Source organism: Aptenodytes forsteri, unplaced genomic scaffold, assembly GCF_000699145.1.
Source record: "Aptenodytes forsteri isolate BGI_AS27 unplaced genomic scaffold, ASM69914v1 Scaffold128, whole genome shotgun sequence".
In the NCBI taxonomy this organism is placed as follows: Eukaryota; Metazoa; Chordata; class Aves; order Sphenisciformes; family Spheniscidae; genus Aptenodytes; species Aptenodytes forsteri.
The window spans coordinates 334830-360536 of record NW_008794880.1 but is presented as its reverse complement, the minus strand read 5'-3'; the positions used below and the strand labels follow the sequence as shown (position 1 = coordinate 360536).

Here is a 25707-nt window from a genome sequence, read left to right as displayed (position 1 = left end):
GGACATTAATGATATCATTGTGATATTCCCTCTCCTGTTCTGAACATCTAGTAAGACCTGTACTACTAAATCATACTTAATAGGAGTGTGATGGTTGTTGCTTAGGCAACAGAATGACTAAATGCAGGTCAGAATGTGCTTCCAGAAAAACAAAAGCAGGAATATGGTACAGAATAAAGAACAAATATGTCTAACTGATTTTTACTGCACTGAAGTATTAGAGTTGTTCAATGTTGTTGTGGTTTAACCTCAGTCAGCAACTGAGTACTAACCTATCTGAAAAACTTAAGAAGCTTGTAAAATATAGCTTAATATGTGAACCACTTTAATAAAGCAGTTGTCTCATATTAAGGAAGACTACAACACATTTAAGTTTGAGGTAATCTGAATTTTTCTCTTAGCATAGCAGGTCTTTCTTCTCTCATTTTCCTATATACTTTCCAAGCTTAATTTTCTCTTTAACATTTCAGCTAGAATGGAAAATATTTTAAATTTTCAGGACAGACTTTCCTTACATAATGCTGACCTATTCAAAAGAATAATATATAAAGAATTTGGGGTTTTCTGATCATTTTTATTTCCAATAAAATATGGGAACTATTCAATTTCTGGTACAAACAAAAACTGAAATAAGTAACAGCATGATGAACAGTGTGAAATCAATAAATTAGGAAATATTAAATTACTGAAGTTATACTTTTTTATTACTAGGCAATTTTCCAGCTTTTTGCTTATCATTGGATTTAAGAGTCTAATCTTCCATTCACATATGCATGCTACCCCAAATAAAATTAAGAGTAATTACGTAATTTACCTGCGATATATATTTAAAAACAAACCACTTCAGAAAAGGCTTAAATCAAAATGACCGGAAAACATTAGCTAACACACAAGTATGCAGGCATAACTTAATGTGCCTGATACCTGAAAAGTTTGATTTGCGTATTGAATATTAGAATCTCGTATATAATTTGTAAGTTTACCTAAGTATACTAATAAGAGATGTAGGAAATGAAAGTCTTATAAGTTCCCCCAGAACATAGTTCAGGCCCCTCCAGAGCTGGGGGACAACTAGAAAGCCCTCCAGGGCAGTTTCTTGGGCTTCTCTGGTGCTCATCATTTAGCTGTGGTAGGTGTACCCCTCTGCATTTGTTATGCCACCTACAGCCTCTTGCAAACAATTTCCCTCTGTAATCTCTTTAAGACTAAACAATCATCTACTTACGTAACTAACACTACAAAATATATAAGAATATGTGGTTACATTTTAGGAAACTGTAGCTTGAAACACATTTTGGAATTTTTTTTTACATTGCTGGGCTGACAGCACACCCTTGCAGCTTTGTTTTCAAGAATATTTAAAGGTAAAGTTTCTAATGATTTTTACTGATACAAGCAGAAGGTCACATGGCAGCCACGTAAAAACAGTAAGAAACCTCTACACTATTATAATGTGGAAATGGCAGAGATCTGTGCCTTGATTTTCTGATCAGTAACCCATAGGCATATAATGATGCTGGCAAAAGAAATTAAATAGGAAAAACACAACTCGTGATGATTTTATAGTCATGATATTCATGCTGTTTCACTTCTGTTTCTTATATGCCAGGTGTAAGTTATGAAAAGTTAGAACTGTTCCAAGATATACATGGTTACTAAAAATATCTTAAAAAAGGGGTAATAAATAATATTTTAAGCTCTGATACTTTATAAGAAATGTGGCCAGGATTTTTGCAAGAGGTTCAAGTAATGGGAATACTGAAGCAGGTAGAAAAGTGATTATATAACAACCTTACAAGTAAGCTTCTCTCTTTACTGTCAATATTAATTTCAATTGAAAGTTTGTGCATGACAGGTCTATGTTACTTTACACCACAGGTAATACTATAAATTCTGAAGTACATAAATTTTTATTTCATTCATATTTTCCTGATAAATGCCTGGAGTTAAACATGAAAATAGAACTATTAAAAGGAATGCATTACTTTTCCACACAGGGCATAAGTTTCAACAAGTGAATCCCATAGCCTGATTATCTAAGATGCAAAACATTTAACTGAGGCATCCAGAATCACTTGCAGAGAGAGTGATTATTTGTTAAATAATTTTCTGGTATTAAAATACCTCTCAATGCAAGAATGGCATTGCATGTTATTTAATTATTATTACAATTATGTTAATGTTTAAATAAAAGTAATAACGTGATGTATTGCAGATAGAGGTGTTTACAGCTTTTACATACTGTGAAAATCCTGCAATGGATTAAAAGAACTCTTCAGTTTTTTTCTTAATCTGAAGATTGATGAGGGGGAGAGAGAACCTTAATACTCAGTTTTTCTTTTACCATATTTCTGGCTAGAATATTTTGTAATGTGTACAATTTGGAAGTTTATACAAGGACAGTTTATATATTAATTTAGCCAGACATAGAAAAGTGAAACACTAAACAGATCTTCTTAGTGCAATGCAAAATAGCTCTAAGGTTTTTATGAGCACATAAGAGACAGACAAAAAAGGCAGCTACAGTGTATATACACAGCTATGCACAGAAGATTTCTTACCATAAATTGCACATTGTCAAATCCATTAGCCAGCAAGTGGTTTTCATACTGAGGTAGCCCAATATTTTCCAACCATTGTCCCACTGTCTGGACAGGGCATCGGGGTCCTGTAGGAGGGTGAAGAGGGAGGCGTTTAAGCAACGAATAACCATCCACTGGATAATAGCGGTAGTCCTGGGCTGAGAGGTGGCATTGCCACATCGTGTTCCTGGGAAAGTTGGTATCAAAGGAGCCCGCCAGCTTGACAGATTAATGTTTTCAGCAAGCAGAAAAGTCAGAAGGAAAACATAGTTTACAGGGCAGTATACAGCGTAAGATCTGATCCTAGCTCTACATTTCTTAGTTATTAATCTTTACTACAGACCAGTACGTCATACAGTAGGAAAAAAAAAAAAAAGCATATCAAGCTGTCATCTAAGCTGTTCTCCGTTATATGTGATTGTTGGAATACTCCACAATGAGCAATGCACTGCCAGCAGCAAGAATTCTTTTTATCAAGTACTCCTACACTCATCAGTATGCAGCTCCATGCTTCTTGCTCCCCCTCGCTCTCTCCCCTTCATTACCCAGCCTAGGCTACACCTCGCATTTTCAATAATAGCCATCAGATAAGGCAGATTTTTTTTTGTCTGCAAGCTGTAAGCCTGCTGCTGCTGCTTCCTCCTACACACCCATCCAAGCGTCAATCTTGAATGATGAGAGCAGTCAAAACAAATGCAGAAAATAGCAAGATTCAAAAGCAACCTAGAGCACTTAGATCTGAATAGAATCTTCATACCAGTTACGCTTTACATATCTGTTTGTTGTAGATTTTTACGTTTCACAAGACATTAAGAAACGCAATACATAAACCAGAGCCTATGGCATGGTTTACTATGCCTTCCCCTTTCCCCTTTTAATACAAGATAGGTAGTGGTCTGCATCTCTGCTTATATAATAGCAAAACCCTTTAATGAATCGATAATGAATACATTTCACAGTTTCTCTCCTGTAGTACAGCAAAAGACATAAACGGCACAACAATTTTAGTCAAAGTAATTAGATTATCTGCATGATTTCTTCAACCGTAAAATATTATAAGACACAAGAAAACCTTCATGCCAACATATAATAATTCAACTTGAAAAGGTCACCATTTCAAATGAATAATTAAAAGAATATTTTTACTAAATAAAATTTTAAGTTTATATCCTTTTCTTACAAAAATGTGAATGATAGCAGGCAGACATAAAATTTGCATGATTTCTAGAGAGGATGTATGATTTATCAACTATAACTGGAAAAAATTTAATAAAAGATGATGAATTTAAAATGAAAGCAAAGTTCATTTTCTGCACAGGAAACCAAATACTTCACGATGTATTTTCCATCAATGTTCCATTTTTGAGACAGTTTCTCTCAAGATGGAAATATTGTACACCTTTGTTCTGAGAGGAATGTTTACTAAACTTTTGCTTTTCATAACAGGATCAAAGAACTTAGCAAAAAAGGCAGAAAATGGGTATATTCAGGGTACAATTCTAAGAAGAATCCTGTCCAGTAGAACTTCATTTATTGAACATATTAATTACTTTTCTTTGTGTTTCTTGTCCATTGTGAATCTCAAGCAATGACCATCTCTAAGGAGGAATTTAATTCCAGGCATAAGGAAATTTTAGGTATCTGTCAAGGGCATCATTTGGGATTGATTACACTATGGCAGAAAACTGTTTCATAGAAATCCAAACCTACAGTCTGACCCACATGTTATAATACAAAGTCTCTGAAAATGACATGCAGAGGCTCCCCGAGCAGTTGCAGAACTGACTTCAAACTTAGCTGGATGTTTAACAATATTATAAGAGTTTCAACTCCAACCTGACTAGTCCTTGGACTAAAACTGGATGACCTTTCATTCTGATATGGCTGCTTGGATTTGTGGAACGTCTCATGCAAACTGAAGTCCATAATGATTTTGTAGAATAATTTTAGTTGAGCCATAAAAGATCTTTCATGAGGTTGGAAAGTTGCCTAAGACAGGTCTGTTATGAGATCTTACATTACTCCAGGTCTTCTACATGAAGTATGAAAGGTTCATTACATCTCTCAAAAAAGTACCGAAGGCTTATCAGGCGCTGGTAAATCTGTAATTGCTGAAGAAACTTCTAGGAGTTTTCTCAAGTATTTAATAACAAAAGCATGTGAATATATGCAATATAGAACATATATTTTTGGTAAGAGTACAGTGTGCACAAATAGTTAAATGTACTTCAAACAGATTAATGGATAATTAATTTTTTCTCAGAGAAAGTAGATATACCAAATTGATAGGAATCTAGGTCTCATGGAGATACAAATGCATTTGTTCACACCTGTCTGTAAATCTTCCCTATTTTGCAGAGTTTTTTCTACTGTGAATCAATACCTTTGCACATAGACGGAGCACAATCCCTTCAGGGTTGTGCCCAGTCAGTAGCAAGGCTGTGAGGAAGAGGGTAGGCTATGTTGAGTTGAAATATAGTGGACTTCCCTTGGGTAAGCAAATTTGAAAGGCTGGGCAAGCTCTTCAGAGAACAAATTGAGAACAAAACTATCTTAAACAAGATGAGAATTAAATCCTTGCTGGATTTTTCTTAGTTAACTGAGAAATCATTAATTCCTTGGAAGAGGATTCCTGACTTTGTCTTCCCCTTTCCCCTATAAGCAGAAAAATCGATATCGGAAAGAGACCTAGCGAAGCATAATCCCACTTTTTGAAAGGATCATGCATGATTGACTCCTGTATTTCCCATACATGGACACAAATGTGTCTGCATCTTGTGTCCCACACCAACAAAAATGTTCTGCCCAAAAATAAGGCACAGCCAATAATCAATATACCAGTTTCATGGTCAAAATACTTCTTCCTTACCTTACTATAAACAGCATGGAAGTTATGCTGCCAGTGATGAGAAGTGCTTGGCTCAACGCCTAGCAACAGTGTACACAAAATTCAGTTTTTGGGTGGCTCCCCAGACACATTTCCTCATGTAGCTGTTGGTACTGTATCTATCTATCTCCATGGCCCCAGCACTGGATGATTATAGCACTGCTGGTCCCACTGCGCACTCTCCTCCAACTCTGTCCCCTGCCCCAGTATAACTACATGTTTGAGCCCATCAACACAACATAAGGTTGCTCAGCAAGGAGAAAGAAAATAAGGACAAACACAGTCAGCTTTCTGCCTTGTCCTCATCCCTGACTATCATCTCATTGCTAGAGTATCCTGTTATCTGCAAGACTTTATTTCCCTCCTTCTTCCGCCAAAGGTAGTAAGGCAAAGGTAAAGGAAGGCACAGAGCAGAGCCAGGAATGCAGGGATTAGGGTCAATCAAGTCGTTATGGGAACTTGCAGCTCTTTAGATCTCCTTGTTCTTTGCCAGTCCAGGAGACTTAGCGGGGCTGCTTGGACAGTTTTTCCAAGCCAGTGCAAGTGGAACCCAGAGCAGGTGCTATTGCTTTGAGACTAGAAGGCTATCTCTTCATTTTGCTAGTCTATGATTCAGTGCCAGCCCCACCAGTGTGCTGCTGCAGGCAGTGCCTACTTTGCCTATGCCTAAAGCTGGTCCTGATATTGAAAAATGTCATACAGACTGTATGAGATGGTCTCCCCTGCAACACATTTACATACTACTCTGCTTTCCTATGATTTCAAAGAACATAAATCCCATGATAATCCTTCTGTGACACCACAATCAAAAAAGATGTACCTATTCCTGCATGGGAAAACTGACGCATAAGTCTCTTATGGGGATAGCAATACTTGGTTCTTTCTTCTCCGAGGCAGTAGAAGAAGCACATTGAAGTGATGTCTGCAAGAAAGATGCCATCTGGTATGCTATACGATAATTTCTACAAGACGTCTCGTTCCCAATGAGACTCAGAATATCTTTATTGTGTGGTTTGGAATTGACTGAATCTGCGATATCAGAGAGCACATGATTTCAAACATGTTGCAAGGCAGATTTGCTCTAAATGCAAAGGAATTTAAGGTCTCCCCTATTTAAGAAAGAAATGCAGTGATTATTTGTAGAGGAGGTGCTCCCCCAGTTATCATGAATAGATTATTATAAACCATTTTCTTAGGTAGGTCAATACCTGTCGAACATTGCTAAACACTTCTGGTGTTAAGGAATTAAAACCTGGAGAGTTTTAGTAGCTACTGACCAAGAAATTTCTGAGTGGAGTCTATACCACAATATGAAAGGATGAATCTTTTAAGTAAGTAGGCAGCCAGTTTAGCAGAGCTGGAGAAGAAATTGATGCTAGAGTCAGTACTGTAAACTTTTTTTTTTTTTAATTAAAACTTTCAGCCTTGTCCGACACCAAATGGGATATCATTTTCCTCTTTGTATTCATGATTTCAGCCAGATAAAAAAATTATCTCTCGACATTGCAACAGAACTTGTGCTACAGCAGAGTTAGCATGACTGGGTGTTCTAGTGAATAAACTAATCTAACGACATGTATTCCTGGAGAGGAGCTAAGAATAGCTAGGAACAGGATGTTGTATGAGAAAACCTATGCCTAACATCCAGCAGACCAATATAATTAAAGAAGTTTATTATGGAAGTAGTAGGTTCCAAGAAGTGTATGTAAGGTTCTGCTTTATCTTACGCATTTCAGTTATATTATTAGGCTACTCAAAATGCTTAGATTTTAAATGAACTTTTTCATAAAACTCTGAAAAACCTGGATGCCTTACATAAAATCTGTAACTTCTGTCAGCAGCCTAGCTCTTTGGATGATGATGCCACTTTGGATGATCATATTTGGTGATGCTGAATATCTTCCTGAAAGTACTTTTAGAGACATTTTTCATGGCACATACAGAAACAAAACAACATCAATAGAAACAGCTTGAATTTAAATAACACTATCTAGTATCTATAATCTAAAGGTTACATTCCATTGCCTATGTGTGGCTCAGAACACACAAAAATAATTCTCAGACCACAGTTAATGCAAGCTAATGGAACAACCCCCATTGACTAGGAAAATCATCCTCACAGTTCTTTTCTGATTTTTATACCAATATTTATTATAACTCTACATTACCACTATGTAGGTATAATAACTGTATTTATAATAACTGTAACTACAAAGTCAGCAAAGACAATTCATTTTACTTGACAGATGATTTGTCAATAATGAACTGTACTTTGTGAACCCCATTGGCCTTTCTACGAGTTTGTGTTTCTGACTGTTGATGTATTATTTACCCAGGAACAGCTCAGCCGAAGTACTCCACTCCATCATGAAACACATATTTATTACAGAAACTTCAAAGTTAGGATATTTTTCATGTCCAGTTGATTGCTTTGGCAACTTCCATTTAGTCTCCTTCAGAACCCATCCTGTTCAGTGAATGAGGGACAGATCTTACTGGAAAATTAAAATATCTGTTTTCTAAAACACAGCCACTGGGCTAGGACTCAGGGCACCTTGTTCTATTCAAGACTGTCATTATTATGATGGTGAGCAATATATATATGCTATATGGTAACATATATCACCGTACTGCAAGATCGCTTGAGATACAGTTAGTCTTGCTAGATTCTGATTTTTTATTTTAAATTAATAAATTCAGGGGTATAATTTCTTTCTAAAGACAACAGGAAAATCAAACTATATTATATAGCATTGTAGTAGCCACGACTTCAGTCAGATTTATATCCTTGGCCTACAGAATGGAAATAAAAGATGCAACCTACTGAATTGCAAGAATTAGTTAAGAACAGATGGATGTTTCACTGTTTCATCCAGTTCACCACAGGGTCAACTGCATTGGATCACACCACAGCTTCATCTAGTTTCATCTAGCTTCAGCCATTCACCAACTTCAGTCACAGTGGCTACTATTAGATGCCTACAGAAGAGCGTAAGAATAAGATGGACATGCAGTGATCCTTTCCTAGCATTTTCCCAGTTACCAGCAATCTGCAGCTCAATGCCTTCCTGAAAGAGAAATAGTGTCTTTATGCTTAACAGTCCTTCATGGATTTTTCTGCCATAATTTCATCTAATTTTAGAGAAAAACTAGACAGTTCGGTGGTTGATGAAATATTCTGGGAGAAAGAGGGTTGCAGGGAGAGCTGGATTCATTTTCCACCCTCCCTCTGTAACTCTGTTCCATGCGAAATGGAGGAAATGGAGGGAATGTGACTCTCTTCCTTGTGGATGCCACCACAAGAGTAATAGGTTCCTGTAAACTTGTATTGCACTTAGGAAAGATACAGTTAAGATGCAATTAGAATTCAGCTGCTTTTTTTCCCCTCTTCATGAACACTGAAGGACCTCCTACAGCTGGAGGCAGTGGTGAGCAGGTGATATGAATCCAAATCTCAGTGGATCCCCACTATACTATGAAATTATTCTATCTAATACAAATTCCTTTGATAGGACAAAGAGCTTTCAGTTGCCTGTTATTTTTTCAGGAATCATATTCACATCCAAGGGGTAAATGTGTACATCCTTATTCTGGCTTCAGTGAAAGTTACTAACATTTTCTGAAAAAAGGAGTTAGTTTTGTAGAGCAATTTCTGTGCTTGCCTCAGGAACTTTTACAGGATAATAGTAACACTACACTCACCACCTATGAGTAATCATTTTCACTGTTTTTGTCTAGCAAGAAAAAAACCTTGAAAATTTAAGTGACACCATGACCAATCAAAATATTTTATTTAATACAGTAAAGATTTAGACTACTGTTAAAAACTAGTTATCTAAGTGTATATATATAAAAATGTATACTACATAGTCTTGCTAAGAATACTATGCAAACTCAACCCTTTATGCTATAATTCCTGGCACCATAAGGACAAATTTACATAATTTCAGATTTGAGCAAATCTTTATACAGGTCTGTGCTAAGCAACACTGGACTAGCAAACAAGCAGAACTGGGTAACAAAGAAATGTTTGAAGAAACTGTTCAAAAAAGGTTTGACAGAACACTTACTGCACAGAGATATCTCAAGAAGTTAAATACAGCCGTTAAATAAATGGTAACCATAATTTCATAGATTGGGTAACTGCTGCAAGGTCCTGTGGAGAGCTGTGGAAATGAGATGCCTGTACTGACACTGCAGTAAACTATCATATCTTTTTAATTATGAATCTTGAAAATATACATGATGGAAGGTTAAGGATTTCTCCTGGGGTTATTTTACAAATCAGATTCAACCTGAGACAGTGCGGCACTTCGTCTTCTGTTTTCTTTTGCCTAGTTGGGCTCAGAGGCTCCCTTGCCCCCGATGCACCAGATTTTAGAGTGATCTCCTTCTTTGAACAGCTGATCAGGTGAATTCCCTTCTCTCCTTCCTGTTCTTTCTAGCTTCATTTTATAATTCCTTTTCTACACTCCCTATTTATCTCACTTCTACTTATTCTCCTTGTAAGTTATGATCATTTGCTCTTTTGTCATCCTTCATCTGTAGCTACAACAATCTGTTGTTTTGTTTCACGTCTGCCTTTTTCCTTTTACTTATTTTTTTTCCCCACTTCCCCTTTCAAGCCTTTTAAAACAGGTAAAAAATGTTCATTTTAAAATTAAATTACTTATCTGAGATTAAATTACCCCCTGAGATTTGTCTAGAGTTGAGGCTAGGGTGGATTTAGGTATTTGAGGTAATCCTAACATAACTTCAACATTTTTACAGTTTAGATACAGGACAATATCTGCTACATGCATTAGCTCTTCAACGTTAACCAGTGGCTAATTGTAAAGATGATACTCTAAATCTGTACTGGAAAAAGTACGTTTAAATGGGAGCAAAGGTAACTTGAAGCTCTTTACTGAAAAATAACACTAAACTACCCCTCACCTATTTCTTTCCTAGAACGTTCAAAATCTCAGAAAATAATAATATATAAATCTGGCCCTGCCTCTGGTCCTAACTACTGGATGGATGCTGGACCTACGCTGTAGGTAGTTCATCTCCTGGTTGGACCCCTCAGACATACATAGGGGCTTTTTTCCAGTCCTATCCTGCATAGGCTATGAACCCATGTTACAGCCTTGTCTCCATTCCTGTCTCCGACCCAATCACCTTTTGCTCCTGGCTGGGCCCCCGCAATGGACCCTGGACCTAAGTCATCTCTCAGGGGCCTGTCTGGGGTGGTCAATGGAGCATGTTACCAGTTCCTGGCTCTGCCCACTGGGCGCAGACCCCGTGGATGAGGGCACAGCTCACTGCCATTCGGGAACAACCAGCCCTCTCTGCTCCCTGACAAAAAGTCAGGTTCTCAATAGGAACTTGCTTTATTACATAAAAACCTCTATAACCACCTTCTGTAATATTTATCCCCTGCTAACACAGGCTCTGCAACACCAAAAGAAAACTGCGGCATCTTTCAATGAATAATAAAGACGTTACTTGAGTGGGTAGCATGCTGGCACAGCTCTGGCAACTCACTGGACTGTTTGCGTATGGATGAGGTTATATAAACCCTGTTCATCCTGTCTGTGAGCTCCCTCATGCCGACTGCTCGACTCTCACTCTCCCACCTCTGGAGTAGGAACTCTGAACTAGCCTCCCCTACCCACAGACGTTTCAGGAATCTGTGTCGATGCCTACAGACAGTGCAAACACCTCTCATGGCATTGTACTTAGTCCTGCATGGCTTTTTGTTTTAGAAATTGGAATGATAGAAATACAACTTTCCAGACAAGTTTAATAAACTGTACTCCAGGCATCATTCCTTCCATTGTTCCTTTGTCAAGGCTAATGGATCTCAGCAAGAGCTCCAGTGGTCCTACAGGTACAGGTTAGCTGAAAATGTACTTGTCAGACTGGTCTCACTAACGTTTCGTAACATGTTAATAATTATTTCCTATAGTACAAACAAGATCAAAACTGGAGCTGGTTCAATAAACAAAACCAACACCTACAGTTATTCTCTTCAATTCTGGTCTAGAGCTGTTTAGCTACATTCCTTGCTCTTTGCTGTTTGAAAACTTTCATGAACATGGATTTTTGCTTGCATAAATTTGAGAAGAATGGCTGGTCTCTGTATGAATGCCATATTCATATGCAAATAGGGGGATCTGTGTACCGTCAAGATAATTTATTCTTTGGAATTATACTCTATAAAACATTTCAAATAGCCTACCAGAAAACAGAAGTAGCACTAAGTAACTGAGATGGTCCATCACATCCCATAAATAGAAAAACAGTCAAATTGCAGAGTTCATAAAAAATATTTATCTAAAGTCATGCATGAAGTCATGAATAATAAATATACTTTAGAAATAGATACCAGAACAATTCACAACTTTACACTAAATACTATTATTAGCGTTTAATGTAAATTCATATTAGCAATCAATAATTTAACCTCAGACATCTCAGTTTTGTAATAACACGATAACCTAAAATAAAGAGCTAAAGGCAGCAGTGGATAAGAGTAGAAAAACAGTTTTGGGAAGTTCCTGGTATCATGGGTTATGAAGTAGGGGTGGTAAGTAGTAAATTATTTTTGAAGGATTTGAGGGCATTCAAATACAATATCTTCCTGAATATAGGGCAATGAAACAAGAAAATACTGATTCTAGTGTTACAATCATGAACTTATGTTAACAGTCTGGGTTAGAAAGCAAATGAATACACTTTAGTTAGTTGAATATTCTAAATTACTTCATTTTCTGTAGGTGGAACTAAAACTAGAAACAATTCTGTGTGTTGTAAATTCTATATAAAGCCAAAGATTTTTAACTAGCATGTGATGTTCTTGTGATTACTAGAAATGTGATCTTCCAAGGATTCATATCTATTTAAATCTAAAGACTACTAGATTAAGAAGGAAACATGAGTGAATCAACTGAACTTTCAAGAAACCGTTATTAATTCAGTTTTAGTAGACTTAGATCTCTATATAATTTATGAAAGATAAACTTCATCATAGTCTCACTTGCCACAACATCTCTAACCCTAACATATTTGTAAGAGTAATACCCATATTATATCATACAAAAGACCACCAAAGATATTGAATAAAGTTTTAGAGATTTGCACTTAGTAATCACTTACGGTTTTCATACAGCCTATTTTAGAAGTTAGGAATGTTCTGTTCTCTTTAAAGTATTTCCTGGCCACAGGTTGTGAAAGCCTCATTTTTCATCAGATACTTTCAACTCCGCTGAGGTGCTAATTCCTATTCTGCATACATTTTTAACATGTTATTTAACTTGATTCTGCTTTAAGGAATAAATGCTGTTCAATTTAGTGACATCAATTGAATTAAATATTAATATACATGGGTGTAAATGATTACATAGTTGCAAGGTTCAGATTAAACTGCTAGGAAAAAGCTGAACCTAAGCAAGTGAATTCTAAAACTCTCAAGTAATCTGATCATTCTTTTCATGTCATTTATCATGGCTTGCAAAAAAAATCTCTTAACCTCTGGAATTACAGTAGGATGATTATGAGAGCATTATAGAATGAGGACACCGTTAGCTTGTCACTTTTTAGGCACACCAACAAACACTCTGGCATTAACTTTGTGAAATATAGCCAAACTGTCCTTGTGGAGGTGACATAGATTATTAGTACTCCCCCTGGACTGTCGTGGTTCAGTGGAGAAACAGGCAAGACCTCAGTCCTACTGGAAATAACTTTGAAAAATGTTTTAATCCATTTTTTCAAGTTCTGAAGTCTGCAATCTACCTTTGTTGATCCTTTTATCTCCTATCCAGATGGGCGTAGCTCAGCAATATTCAACCCCATGATGCAAAAAGATACAGTATGTACAGCTCAGTGACTTCAGGGATAGGTTTGACAGAGAAGAGAATTGACCAGGAAAAGTAGATTGCAGCATTAACATTATCATCCTCAGAAATGTTTTCAAATCCACTTAAGAGTTAGGGACCCATTTACTACCAATAGAATCCAGGATGTAATGTGAGTAATATTATTTTAAGCAACTTTCACAACAAATTTATTTGAGTTCTGACTGGTTTTGTTTGTATCAGTGCAATTTTGTAAGGCTAGGCTATAGGCAGGTATATCCAAACTTTTAAAGTGAGCATAACTTCTATTCACTTAATTTGATTTTTTGTACAGTAATGTATACAGTTCTGCTCAGTATTGTCCCCAAACATGCTTAAACATCATACTACTTCACTCTCCATTTTACTATTAGTTGTCAATATTTCTGAGCTTCACACCCTTGAAAGTCAATGAAAATCTGATTTTCTGAGTTTTGCATTCTGTATATTCATACCATTCTACACTGCCTCAAAACAATTATTATGGGTGTATATGAATATGGTATAGGTCTACCTCATGCCATATGTACTTATTAACATGCATGTCACCTTTATAACCCAATAGCTCTCACTCCTTCTAAAGGGATATTATTTAATGTGAGTATATTTTAAAAATACTGAAACAAGGCTCTAAGAACAGTGGTAAGTACACCATTTGAATTTTCATAGATTTGAGTAGTATATTCAAACTGCACATAAATTGTTCATGTCTGTGGTCATATAGAATTCTATTCTAACCATATTTAACAGCAGAATGTAAGGATCAGATATTAGGTTAATAACAAAATGAAGGAAGAGATGGTAGGGATTCGGTATGCATTACTCCTCTTTCGGAGATTAAGTCTTTCTACAAAATACAAAAGAAGTATCTTTAGGTCTGACAAACATTTGCTCTCCCAGGAAGAATACATCTTTTGTATTAATTCTGTGAGAAAAAAATATAGTTTGGTTACTCAGAAATAACAGTACAACTGACCAGACTGCCAAGGTTTAAACTTTTTCCAAAGGAGAAAATATCAGTACCGGAATGGGGTCTGAATCTCCTATGTTATTTCACTAAAATGTTACATCTGATGTGGGGAAATACCTCTGAAAAGTCTCAGTACATTAAGTCAGACAAAATTACATGTAAATCCTTCAATTAAAAGAGAGTTTGTAGAAGGTTCCTTTGCTCAAGCAGTCCTATTGCAGAGTATCTAAATTTAGCATGACAAGATCTGATGGTCACAAGTAGACTACAAACAAAATTGACAAGAATTAGGCTATACATTTACTCACTGATGAATGTCAATATTTATGATATTATAGTTCCATTTTCTTAAGTTTCTCTGTTTGCTGTCAATCTTCTCTATTCCTTCTAGAAGACATATGCCAGAAATCATTTATTCAAGTCTGTGAATATAATGCTTGTATTGCTTTGCAAACAGTTTTGGAAAAAGAAGCCTAACATTGAACACAAAATACATGGACAGAGATAAAAGGTATATGTTGATAGGCACTTATAGAGAGAGTGGAAATGTAAAAAGAAAATGCATCAGAGTTAGAGACTACATGGGTAAATATAGTCTGATGACTTACATTTTTACTGTATTTTCAGTTTAGCTTGTGTCTTCATTTGTATTAGGCTGTTTCAAAAACAGCTCTGATTAATTGGTGTATGAAGAGCATATAGCTGAATATTAAATTTATGACACTACAGGGTAAAATTGCCAATAAAATAGGAATATATGAATAACAGAAAATAAAATAAATGCTTGCAGCTTTTTTCATCCAACTCCCATTGCGTTTATTATAAAACGTAGCTAAAAGCTCTACAATTATCCTGCAGTTTGCCCAGTCTTCTGTAAGGTTTGTTTTGGGATTCAATGGATCATTAAAACAGATGCATCTTTATCTCTTGTTTAGGCTTTTACAATGTAGAAGTCAACAAAACGTTAATCCAATTATTTGTAATTTCTTCTGTAGAATTTACATGATCTTTGGGTTCGTTCAGTGGCATGCAATGCTTTATGGCTATCATGTTCTTAGTAAATAAATGCCCAAAATATTTATACTACTTATTTAACAGCTATATGGCTTCTGTTCTCCACTATTTTATAATCTAGTCGATCACATACACTTAAATTACCATTCAAATAATTCAAAATGCAGAGATTTGTAAAAGAAATATGAAGATTGGTATGAATAATGCATGAATAGAAATGCATGTGTGAAAGCACTAGAAGAAACAGTGCTACGAAGGGTTAAAGGTGTGGTCTGTATTGATAACCAAGGACACAGCTGACAGTGGTAAAACACTAAGAATGTGTTTCTGTCAAGAAAAGGAGGAGTGTGCTCTGATAAAACAACAGCACAGATGATTTATCAGCAGAAGACCCTACACTACATAGGAGGACAGCAACAACACTACAGCACATTGCATGTGATATTCACCTTCCTGTTATTCCAAAAGGAAGACAGATTCTAGCCCTAAAATATCCGAGATAAGGAAGCAAAACCAATGAGCACCACTGAAGTAAACAAAATTTTGGATCAAAAGGACCATACCATAGCAACTATTGACTCCTAAAGATCTATCCAAAAACCAGTTTGCTATTGCTAATCAAAAGGAACCCAACAGATGCCATGAGAATGCAATAGTTAGCCTTCCATGTCACACACAAGTGACCTTGGACAGGCAACTTGGAGACACACACATGTACACTGTGATGCTTTTGGGTATTCAGTGTAAGAGTAAGTGACATTTGTAAGAAAACGTGAGTGACTGTAAACAGTTTTGCCTGAAACAAGAATTGCCTTCGCCTTCCAGAACATTTCATATTGACTTTAGCTGCATGAATTCCCCCCAGCAGTTCTGCCATTGCGACTTAAAATTCCACATTCACTTTGCAGTTGTTAATAAGATACAAGGAAGTGCAGAATCAAACCCAAATGTGTAGCTCTGTTCCCTACAGTGCAGTCCTGTAATTGATGGTAAAGAGTTCACAGACTTGCAGTTTAAAAATTTCAAACTGCATATGCATTCGTATTGAGGAGGCATCAAACAGCACTGGGAGCAGAGATCAGCTGCGGGAGCTGTCTCCTCTCATCGGGTCTCTCTTCTATCAGCTACAGAGTCAGGTTCCCTCTGCCTTTTCTTTTTTTTCCTCTTTATGATGCTAAAGATATTTCGGTCTTTTTGCACAGCATATCAGCTTCAATGGGAAGGTAGGAGTTGGGAGGGAAGTGATGTTATCCTTAATTTACAGTCTGGTTGTTGCTGTTGGCTATTGCAAAATTAGAGTTGTGGGTTCAAAACTGTAAGCTTAAGAGGTCTCCCACTTTGTGAGAGGGTGCATGGCTCATTTTATTAAAATCTATGAATTAAATCCACTCTGATAAAGTGCTTAGTTTAACCATACAGAGAGTTAAAAAGGGGAAGTAACTGCTGCAAAACAGACACTAAATTATAATTAAAGTATATACTTTCAAGTATGTAACTTACCACTGTGAAAACTGCCTTATGCCAACATGCCTACACATATCTAATTAAAATTATGCCTTAATTAAGTACTTATATTTTATCTGTTTTCTGCCCTTGGAGGAGGGAGGATGTTAACAGCTTTGGAGGAAGACCACTTTGCCAAAACTGCAACCATATGGCAGCAAACAGAAAAGGGCCAGACTAACAAGGCTTCGTTTGTTAAAAGAAAGTTTGACTTCTTCTGAGTGAAATTTTAGCTTCTATAGGCAGAACCATACTAGGGAAGATGAAGGCTTCAGGTCTGAGTAGTGGCAGTGGAACAGATGGAGGAAAGAGGAAACTGAGCATGTAGCTTCTGGCAGTCAAAGGTCTGCACAATTTCCATTACATGTTACAGCTGTACGGGGCATAACGTGAACTCTTACTCCTCTCATTCTGCTTTTCTGGCTGTGGCCCCACCTGGTTCCATCTTTTCCTAGTCTGCTGAAGTCATGTCTGCTTTACTTTTCCAACCTTTGTGCTCAAACTCATGTCCCTCACAAATCTGAAGAGCAAAATTTCTTGCAATTTTCCCCACACTGCAAAGGAGTCATTGATAACAATAGCCTTGGTCATGTCAGTAGAGAAGGCAAAATAAACAAAGAAAATAACTTTTGTATGATGACTGCCTACAACTTTCATCCCAATATGAAAGATCAGAGAAAGGACACTACAAAATGCATTCTAATACAGTGCTCCATGACCTACTGTCAATCCTTGGCATTAAATATGTACTACATGACAGAAACATGCATATGTAGTGGGTGCATCCAGAAGCAATAAAGTCTTGCTTCTGGAAAAAACTGATGTAGACTGGAGTTGTAGGGTTTATTCTGAATACAGCAAAACCCACTGCAGCTCTTCTACTTTCAAATGAGATATGGCTCACATGGAGTCCACCCAGGCATAGCTGTCAGTGTTCCAGAGTCCTTAAGGCTTCCAAGTAGCTCTAGAGGAGCCAACTCATGGGTCTCTCTGAAGTTGTAGACATGATAATACATACTGCTAAAGCAAATATTTCAGAGGATTTGCTAGCTGCCTTGAAGGTGGGTTTTTTATATGGTATAATTCTGTTGCATACACCTCTTCCAGTAACAAGCAGCATTAATCTTTGAAAGGCACTCACTCAGGTAGCCTCAGTGAGCAAAGTTTGGTGCCTTGATACTGATATTTAGACATAGATGCTGAATGTGATGCTAGGATTACCTCCAAGCACAGGGAAAGGCACTGCTCTCACAGAAGGGCAACAAATAAACTTTGTAAAATCCAAACTCACTAAATGTAATAAGAAATTTGCTTATTTCAGCTGTATGAAAAAGGCTTGTCAGTATATTATGTTCCAAGCCAAAATTGTAGATCAAGAAACTGAAGGATAATTCAGGAAACTGTACCCTGTGTGCCTCTAAGTGGAAAAATGAGGGCACTCGAGGAGAGGTACATGCTCAGCTGACCAAAGAAATTCTGACTACAGTGCACCTGTATGCACACAGCAACTGGATAGTGCATTTATGGATAGCATTCAAAAAAGAATTAATGATTAGCAGAATTATAAAATTGTAAATCACTCTCCATGAACATATTTGACAGAAGTGGTTCACTCAAAAGCCCAGCTCAGTCCTAAACTGATTGTAGATTATTTTGATATGGAATGACCTTCAACAATTATTTTCCTTGTCATTATTTTAATTGCTCTGACTTGAAACAATTCTTACTTTAATCATGATGATGATATGATACCCATTACCCATGTTAAAAAAAATTATCTCTGAAATAGATTATTTCTTGATTATTCCCTTTCAAGTGACTTGCAAGTGTAAGTAAATTCTGAATCACACACCTCTGAACAGCTACTGGGCTCCAACTAACACAGAAATACTGCTATGCGTGCCTTGAAAGACTTTTTTATTGTAGAAAAAATTGTTTATAATTAGGCAAAGAAAATATGAAATTGAAGTGTTTCTTCTTTTTACCAAGAAGTGCAGATGGCTGATATTTAAACATATTATCTTTTCTAAATCCTTTGCGAAATGTATGTTACTAATCAGTGTAAGTATCTGCTATGCCATAAAAAAGACAGCTGTTCCATTTATTAAACTCTACCTTGTAGATAGGTTCCATCTAAATCATGTTATCACAGTAGTTACAGAATCATTACAAAATAGACTCAAAGTGCCTTAAAACAGTGGTCTAATCCATTCAACTGACTCAAGCCAAGGTCAGTTATACCCCAACCATTATTTTTTTTTAATTCTGGCAAATATCCAGAAGTCTTCAAAATGCTGCTGAATGTAATAGAGGTTATAATCCCCCTAATAATCTATTTGGATGCTTCACTATATTGCCTCTATAATTTTGTCCTGGGGAGAAGAGAGGGAGATTCATTTCAGCTAGTTTTAGACAGCTACATCCGAAGAGGTCCTCCAGCTCCCTTTATAGTTACTTCTAGTGCCATTTGCCATGCTTCAGACATTTAGATATGATGAACGATACCGAAGAAGTGCCTGTTTATCTAACTCAGTATTAGTGGCTCGGACGGACTCAGTGCAGTCTACAGTGCAGAAGTCTGAATTTAGACATTAAGAATAAGATTCATCTGTCTGACCTACCGTTATTTTAATCAAGCCCATGTTTCCTTAATTTGCTTACAAGAAAAACACATGAGACAATGTCAAAACCTTAACTGAAGTCCAAACACTGGGCATCTACTGCTCTTTCCTTACCTACAAAATCTGATATCCGCTCCTAGCAGGGAATTAGATGGCTTTAATAGGTTTGCTCTTGGCAAATCCATGTTGTCTCTTACTTTTTTTTTTTTGCTATTTTCTAGCTACTTTAAGTAGTTTATCTGTTCAGCAACTTTTCTATGAATTGAAAATAATTCCCCCCACTCTCCTTCCTTCTCTCCCTTTGAAAGATAAGTTCTACATCATTCTTTTTTAGTCTGTTGGTACCTCATCCATCCTCCAAGAATTCCCACTGAAACCCACTGACAGGTCTAAATTTTTCAGACAGTTATGTAACAAAAAATGAAGTTCATTAAACCAATTAAGATACCTAACCTATATAACCTGTTCTTTCCTTATCTACAATTGAGGTTCTAGCCCTAGGTTTAGCTGTGCATGTCATATGCTCACCAACGACCTTTTCAGTAAACATGAGATAAAAAGTCATTGTACCTTTTTGCCTTCTCTGCACCTACTATGAGCAGCTTTTCCTTTCCTGCAGTACCTCTCTTAGGTGCCAAAGACTTCTTTGTTGTTCTTCTCCCTATTAACATACTAATATAATTATGTTATATTAAATCTTCATTTCTCTTGCTAGTTAGATCTCACTGAGTGCTTTGGCAATTCTGACTTGTCTCTACATGTGTGTGTTATTCTACCATGCTTAGTAAATAGAGAAATTTTCCTCATTATGTCTAAGGTGAAAGAAAAGATGACAATTTAGCGAAGCTGGTCTTTTATACTTTCTTTTCTTCACTTTGGTGAAGCTTGTACTATGGTCTTTAGTAGTGTTTTGTTGAAGTACCCACAGATTTCTCTTTAACCTCCACCCTAGAGATTTTTTAAAATAAATTCTCTGAGTTTATTGATATCTACCTTCTTGAGACTTTTTTTCCAAAAATGTAATTTCATTCCCAACAAGTGTGTGGTAACTGAAATCTCCTGTTACTATCAAGTCCAATGGCTTTGGATACGTACCAAGAACAACCATGTTCTTTTCTACTTTCCTGGGTACCAACAGATATTTAGCAGCTCTAACTAATCCTATTTTTGAGATCTCAAAGCAACCGTCATATTCTTGAAATACAAGCCAACATTTCTTCTCTTCTTCCCTTCTTACTGAAGAAGTTATATTCTCTACATGACTGGACTACTAGTGTAATGTATATGATAAATTATCAACAATGCCAATTTTGTCATAATCTTCACTTTATTCTTCTCTATTCCTCATTAATTCTTCTGTTAATTCTTCTCTGTTCCTCTTTCTTCTACCATTAGTATACAAACAGCTAAGATACCTGGCAAACTGATGCATGACTCTTTGTCTAGTCACTTCTTTAATCCTGTTTTAAATAATCCTATCTCTCTCAGGGGCTAGACCTATGTCCAATCTGCATTGTTTAAGATGAAGATTTTTGTCCTTGCCACATGGTTCTTAATTTAAAGTTCTCTTCTCTCAGAATAAAAGCCATGTAGTTATATCTAGGGTGTATCTGACTGATGCTTGACTTGGACATGAGAGGAGAGACAATATTATCTCTTGAATCTTCAACCTCTTTATCCATTGCCACAGAGCCTTATAAGCACTTTTGATTTGCTTAGGATCATTCTTGGCAATGTCATTAGTATTCTTTATCATATGCTAGTGATTGGTAGAATCCCCTGCAACTTGGCAAATTTGGACTCTTGTGAAGAAACACGCCAGCCATAATATGTGCCAGGTGGTGCAGATGTCTCCACATCACCTTGAGTAGAAGATCACTAGCCAGCACCATCTTGTATTTCCTCTTTGTAATAGAGGTATTGTACTCCTTGGGGTAGTGGTTTTTTTGTCCGTTATCATTGAGATTAATTCTTACTTGCTCCTTGGTCAGCACTCCTGCTTTTGATTTCAGTGGTAAGCTATTCAGATGTTGAATGCCACATGCCCTCAGAGGACATCGGCAGCTATCTTCCTCTCTGTAGTTTCAAGTTTACTCCTCCAGTACCAGTACTGCTTCCAAACTGAAAGCTCCGCTTTAATTTGTTTCCAAATGCATGCTGTAGATAAAGTCCACATGACACTACTCAGCCAGTTTCGATTCTCTCCTTTCACTGCTCCTTTAATTGCTTCTTAAGAGATTCCCCTGGAGATCTAACAGAAGTCTTTCCAGATTTCACCAGTAGGAAAATATAGGCCAAAGTTCCTGTAAATCCAGTCAAGGATTTCATCACAAGATGTCATCATTGTCTAATTTTAAATATAGCTATTGAATTATCAGTGTATGACATATTTCCTGTCAAATATTTTTCACTGAGAATAAGATCCTATGTAGTATATAAAGCTCTTCATGCCTGGTAGATTAAGAATATTTGTGCTTGAATTTAATATATTTTTGTTTCTACTAACAGTTCATAAAAACACTGAAGTATAATACGAAGTATAGGACAAAGTAAATACTAAAATGAAGGATTCCACATCAAGCTACATTTGCTCTTCAGTATTATCAGAAATTTTACTGTTTGCTAAAAAGTTACAAGACAAGAAAAGTTAAGTTTCCTGAATATAGTGCTCAATAATCTAAATGCTTTCAGTTCAACACTATGAGAAATCTCTTTGACTTGTACACTCTGAATGTTAAATACATTATTTTTAATCTCTGCTGGATAATCTTTTTTACATGTACAGAATCATAGAATAGTTTGGGTTGGAAGGGACCTCTGAAGGTCATCTAGTCCAACCCCCCTGCCGTGGGCAGGGACATCTTCAACTAGATCAGGTTGCTCAGAGCCCTGTCCAGCCTGACCCTGAACGTTTCCAGCTAAATCTACCCCCCTTTAGTTTAAAACCATTCCCCCTTGCCCTGTCGCAACAGGCCCTGCTAAAATGTTTGTCCCCATCTTTCTTATAGGCCCCCTTTAAGTATTGAAAGGCCACAATAAGGTCTCCCTGGAGCCTTCTCTTCTCTAGGCTGAACAACCCCAAGTCTCTCAGCCTTTCCTCATAGGAGAGGTGTTCCATCCCCCTGATCATTTTTGTGACCCTCCTCTGGACCCGCTCCAACAGGTCCATGTCTTTCCTTGTGCTGAGGGCTCCAGAGCTGGACGCAAATACATTCAAGTAAAACTAATAAAACTCATGTATTTATATATAAACTGATGAAGTATTTCAAACTTATATTACCTGATACCATACAATGTTTTTTCCTAAGCATAGGTCAGATCTTTACATTTGGCTGTGTTAAGTTTAGCACAGAGCCAGGAAGGAGAAGAGAGAAGGTGAATGAGAAGTTCTGAGATGGAATTTAGGTCCTCAGTACTACAACACTTGGGCAGATAAAACCCTAAGTAAAACACACAGGGATCCAGACAATGCCAGCATCTGTAAGTAATTAGACAGGGGCTATGTGAGGCACTTCTGAGGAACACTGGGGCACCTGAGATGCTTCTTGCCAATAAACTATAGGAGCTTAAATAGTAGCAGCACACACAAAAAAAGCTGATTTGCTGCAGAAAACTTCAAAGCAACCCCTTCACTGGGGCCAGAGACGTAACAAAAAATCTTTCAGGTTGTATTATCAGTAAGAAAAACCTGTGTATTGCCTTGTGGTAGTTAATAAGTGGTAATTAACACAAGCTAAAATCTTAAGTCAAGTAAAATCTGTTGTTAAATATATAAATATCAATGTAATAAGGCTCCACTTGATGGTTACTCCAGTCTGCTAATGGTGAGAAATAAAGACTCCTTATTTTCTGCTAGATAACCCTATTACATTGTTAATAAAAAAAATAAGAATATATTTGAAGTATAACATGTTTGACATAATGCATTTAATGCATTTGATATTATAATAGTTCCCGTTGCTTTGCTGCCTAAACTGTGTTTGACTGAACCAGGAAAAGGCATAAAGGAATGAAAAGCGGAAAACATACATGTGAAGCTGCATATAGCCAGCTCTATAACAGAAAGAAATGTCTTTATTGCAGTCTGCATGTACAGCAAAATTGATTAAATTTAAAGAAAAGTAGTAGTATTTTGATTAATAGTACATAGCTTGATTTCTTCATTAAGAGCAAAATCAGATTATCGTTCTAAACTAGCTAAAGACCATTAAGGAGTTGACAGAAAAGAAAAAATGTTGGTTTGCAGGAAGCTGCACACCGAATAGAAAAAAGTTGGGACTCAGAGTCCCCTCTGGGAAAAGATGAAGCGAAGAAAAGAACAGATCTCCTGCCAACTGAAAGAGCTGAAGAACCAAATGCCACATTTGAATGCCAAGAAAAATGATGCATGCAGTAGAAGCCACAAAATGGCTGATGGCAAGAGTTCTGAGATATTTCCTGATCTTAAAAGAAAAAAGTAGAAAAAGAAAAGCAGTGGTCAGCCATAGGAAGGCACAGACTAGTACTTACACATCACTAAGTTATGCAAATTTGCATATGCATACTGTTGCTTTTGTCTCCTTTTCATAGCTCTTACTTGCTGTGCAACTTCTTAATGGACACCTGATTTTGCATTTGGTGCCTATATACTACCATGATAAAAAATAATAAGCAGCAAATCCTGAATTACTTATAATATCTTTATTATTAACTGCCTCCTAACCTAGAGTTTCTCTATGAATAATTCTCCCTTCCAACACTGCAAGTTTCAGAAAGAAAAAATAGCCTGCCAGGACAACATGCCTAGCACTTTTCATGATATTGCCCCTTACTTTTTTAGAAAAACAATAATCTGAATCTGCTTGTTTTATCTGCAATTACATTTGTATTCAAATCAGTTATATTCTCTTTTTCCTTGATTCCCTTCTCACTGTCCAGCAACTGTTAAAATAGCTGTGCCAACTCTATTTATTTCATAAGACACAGTTTTGTCCTGTACAGGTATAATGCTCCATGAAATGGGCGGTTGTTAAAATACTTTTTTTTTTTCAATTTTAAGTGATAAGGTACCTAGTCTCCTGCCCAATACATAAACCCAAGTAATTGCATGCAATTGCCAGCAGGGATGTACCAGTACGGGTGAGTTAACATAGCTTTGCCTCAAGACCAAATTATTCAGACATACAAGTCAGTTTTCTTTCCATGAGTTAGGACAAAGACATAGTAAAATACTTTCAAAATTCTTATCAGCACAGTTGCATAGGTTTATGCTGACACATCAACAGGCTACTTGTGACTTAGAGTTCTTAGAATTCACCATGGTAGGGAAGGTTTGCAAATTTTCCCGTCATTGCTAACACCAGTCACTGGCTGTCAGCAACATCTTCAGCCCTGTGCCAAATACTTGTTTGAAGCAGCATTAGATAATATAATGCTTTAAAAAGTGTCAGCAGCTATTGGATTATATATACTCAGGGTCCCATCATTCCAAACAAAAACTCAGCTGAAAAAAGTTGGAAAATATCCCCCTAGCAGAAAAGCTTCAACATGAAGACATTAACATTAATAGAATATTTTTTCTGGTAAGATTTCAAAACAACATTAATGACTCCGATATGCTATTTAAAGTAACAGCTCCGGGATACTGGGCCTAATGCATTTCTAACAGTAAACAACATTGATTCTGTTCATGGTTATTCAAATACCTACAAATGATTTCAACACAGTGGGTTACTTAGCAATCTCTTATCCACAGTTTCCCTATAGATAGTTAAGTCAAAATTAAACAATAGTTAGTTGGTTTTCCTTACTTGTAGTGTGATCATTCATCTCCCCCAGTCCAGTATTAATTCCAGCATCTATTGAACTCATGATTTTATCAATCTACAAAAGAGAGAACAGTGAAAACAATTTATGGGCCTCATCTTTGTTATTTTATTTTCATTTTTCATGCATAAATTTATGGCATTATTACTCTCATTAGGAAAACAACAATCAAGATTGCAAAATGCAAAAATCAAAGGTAGACAACTGATTTCTCCACTTTGATTTTTATTTTGCAACATTTGTATGCTAGCAAAAGCTAAAGCTTGAGACTAGTATTTCTTTTTCTACAGTACAGTTCCTTTCATACTGACAACTCTGGTCATCTAGGTACATCTCATTCTTTGAAACTACTTTTGTCATATTTCAGTATATAAATACAAAGGAGAAAAATGCATATATTAAAGATGGAATGGATTTTAATTTTATAGGCTTGTTTCATTTGATG

At 36.5% G+C, this 25707-nt stretch overlaps 1 protein-coding gene across 2 annotated transcripts in view; it reads right to left on the bottom strand.

Moving 5' to 3' along the window:
* ANKS1B (ankyrin repeat and sterile alpha motif domain containing 1B) overlaps nt 1-25707 on the bottom strand; it is a 450245-nt gene that overhangs the window by 198873 nt on the left and 225665 nt on the right. Inside the window, exons 15-16 of one of the 2 annotated variants that reach the window (XM_019470850.1) lie at nt 25247-25319; nt 2562-2668 (exon numbers count right to left, since the gene is read on the bottom strand). In XM_019470850.1, the coding sequence (XP_019326395.1) occupies nt 2562-2668; nt 25247-25319 (180 nt within the window). Of the gene's footprint in view, nt 1-2561; nt 2763-25246; nt 25320-25707 lie in introns of those variants that run through there. The other variant, XM_009274671.1, reaches the window with a different exon arrangement.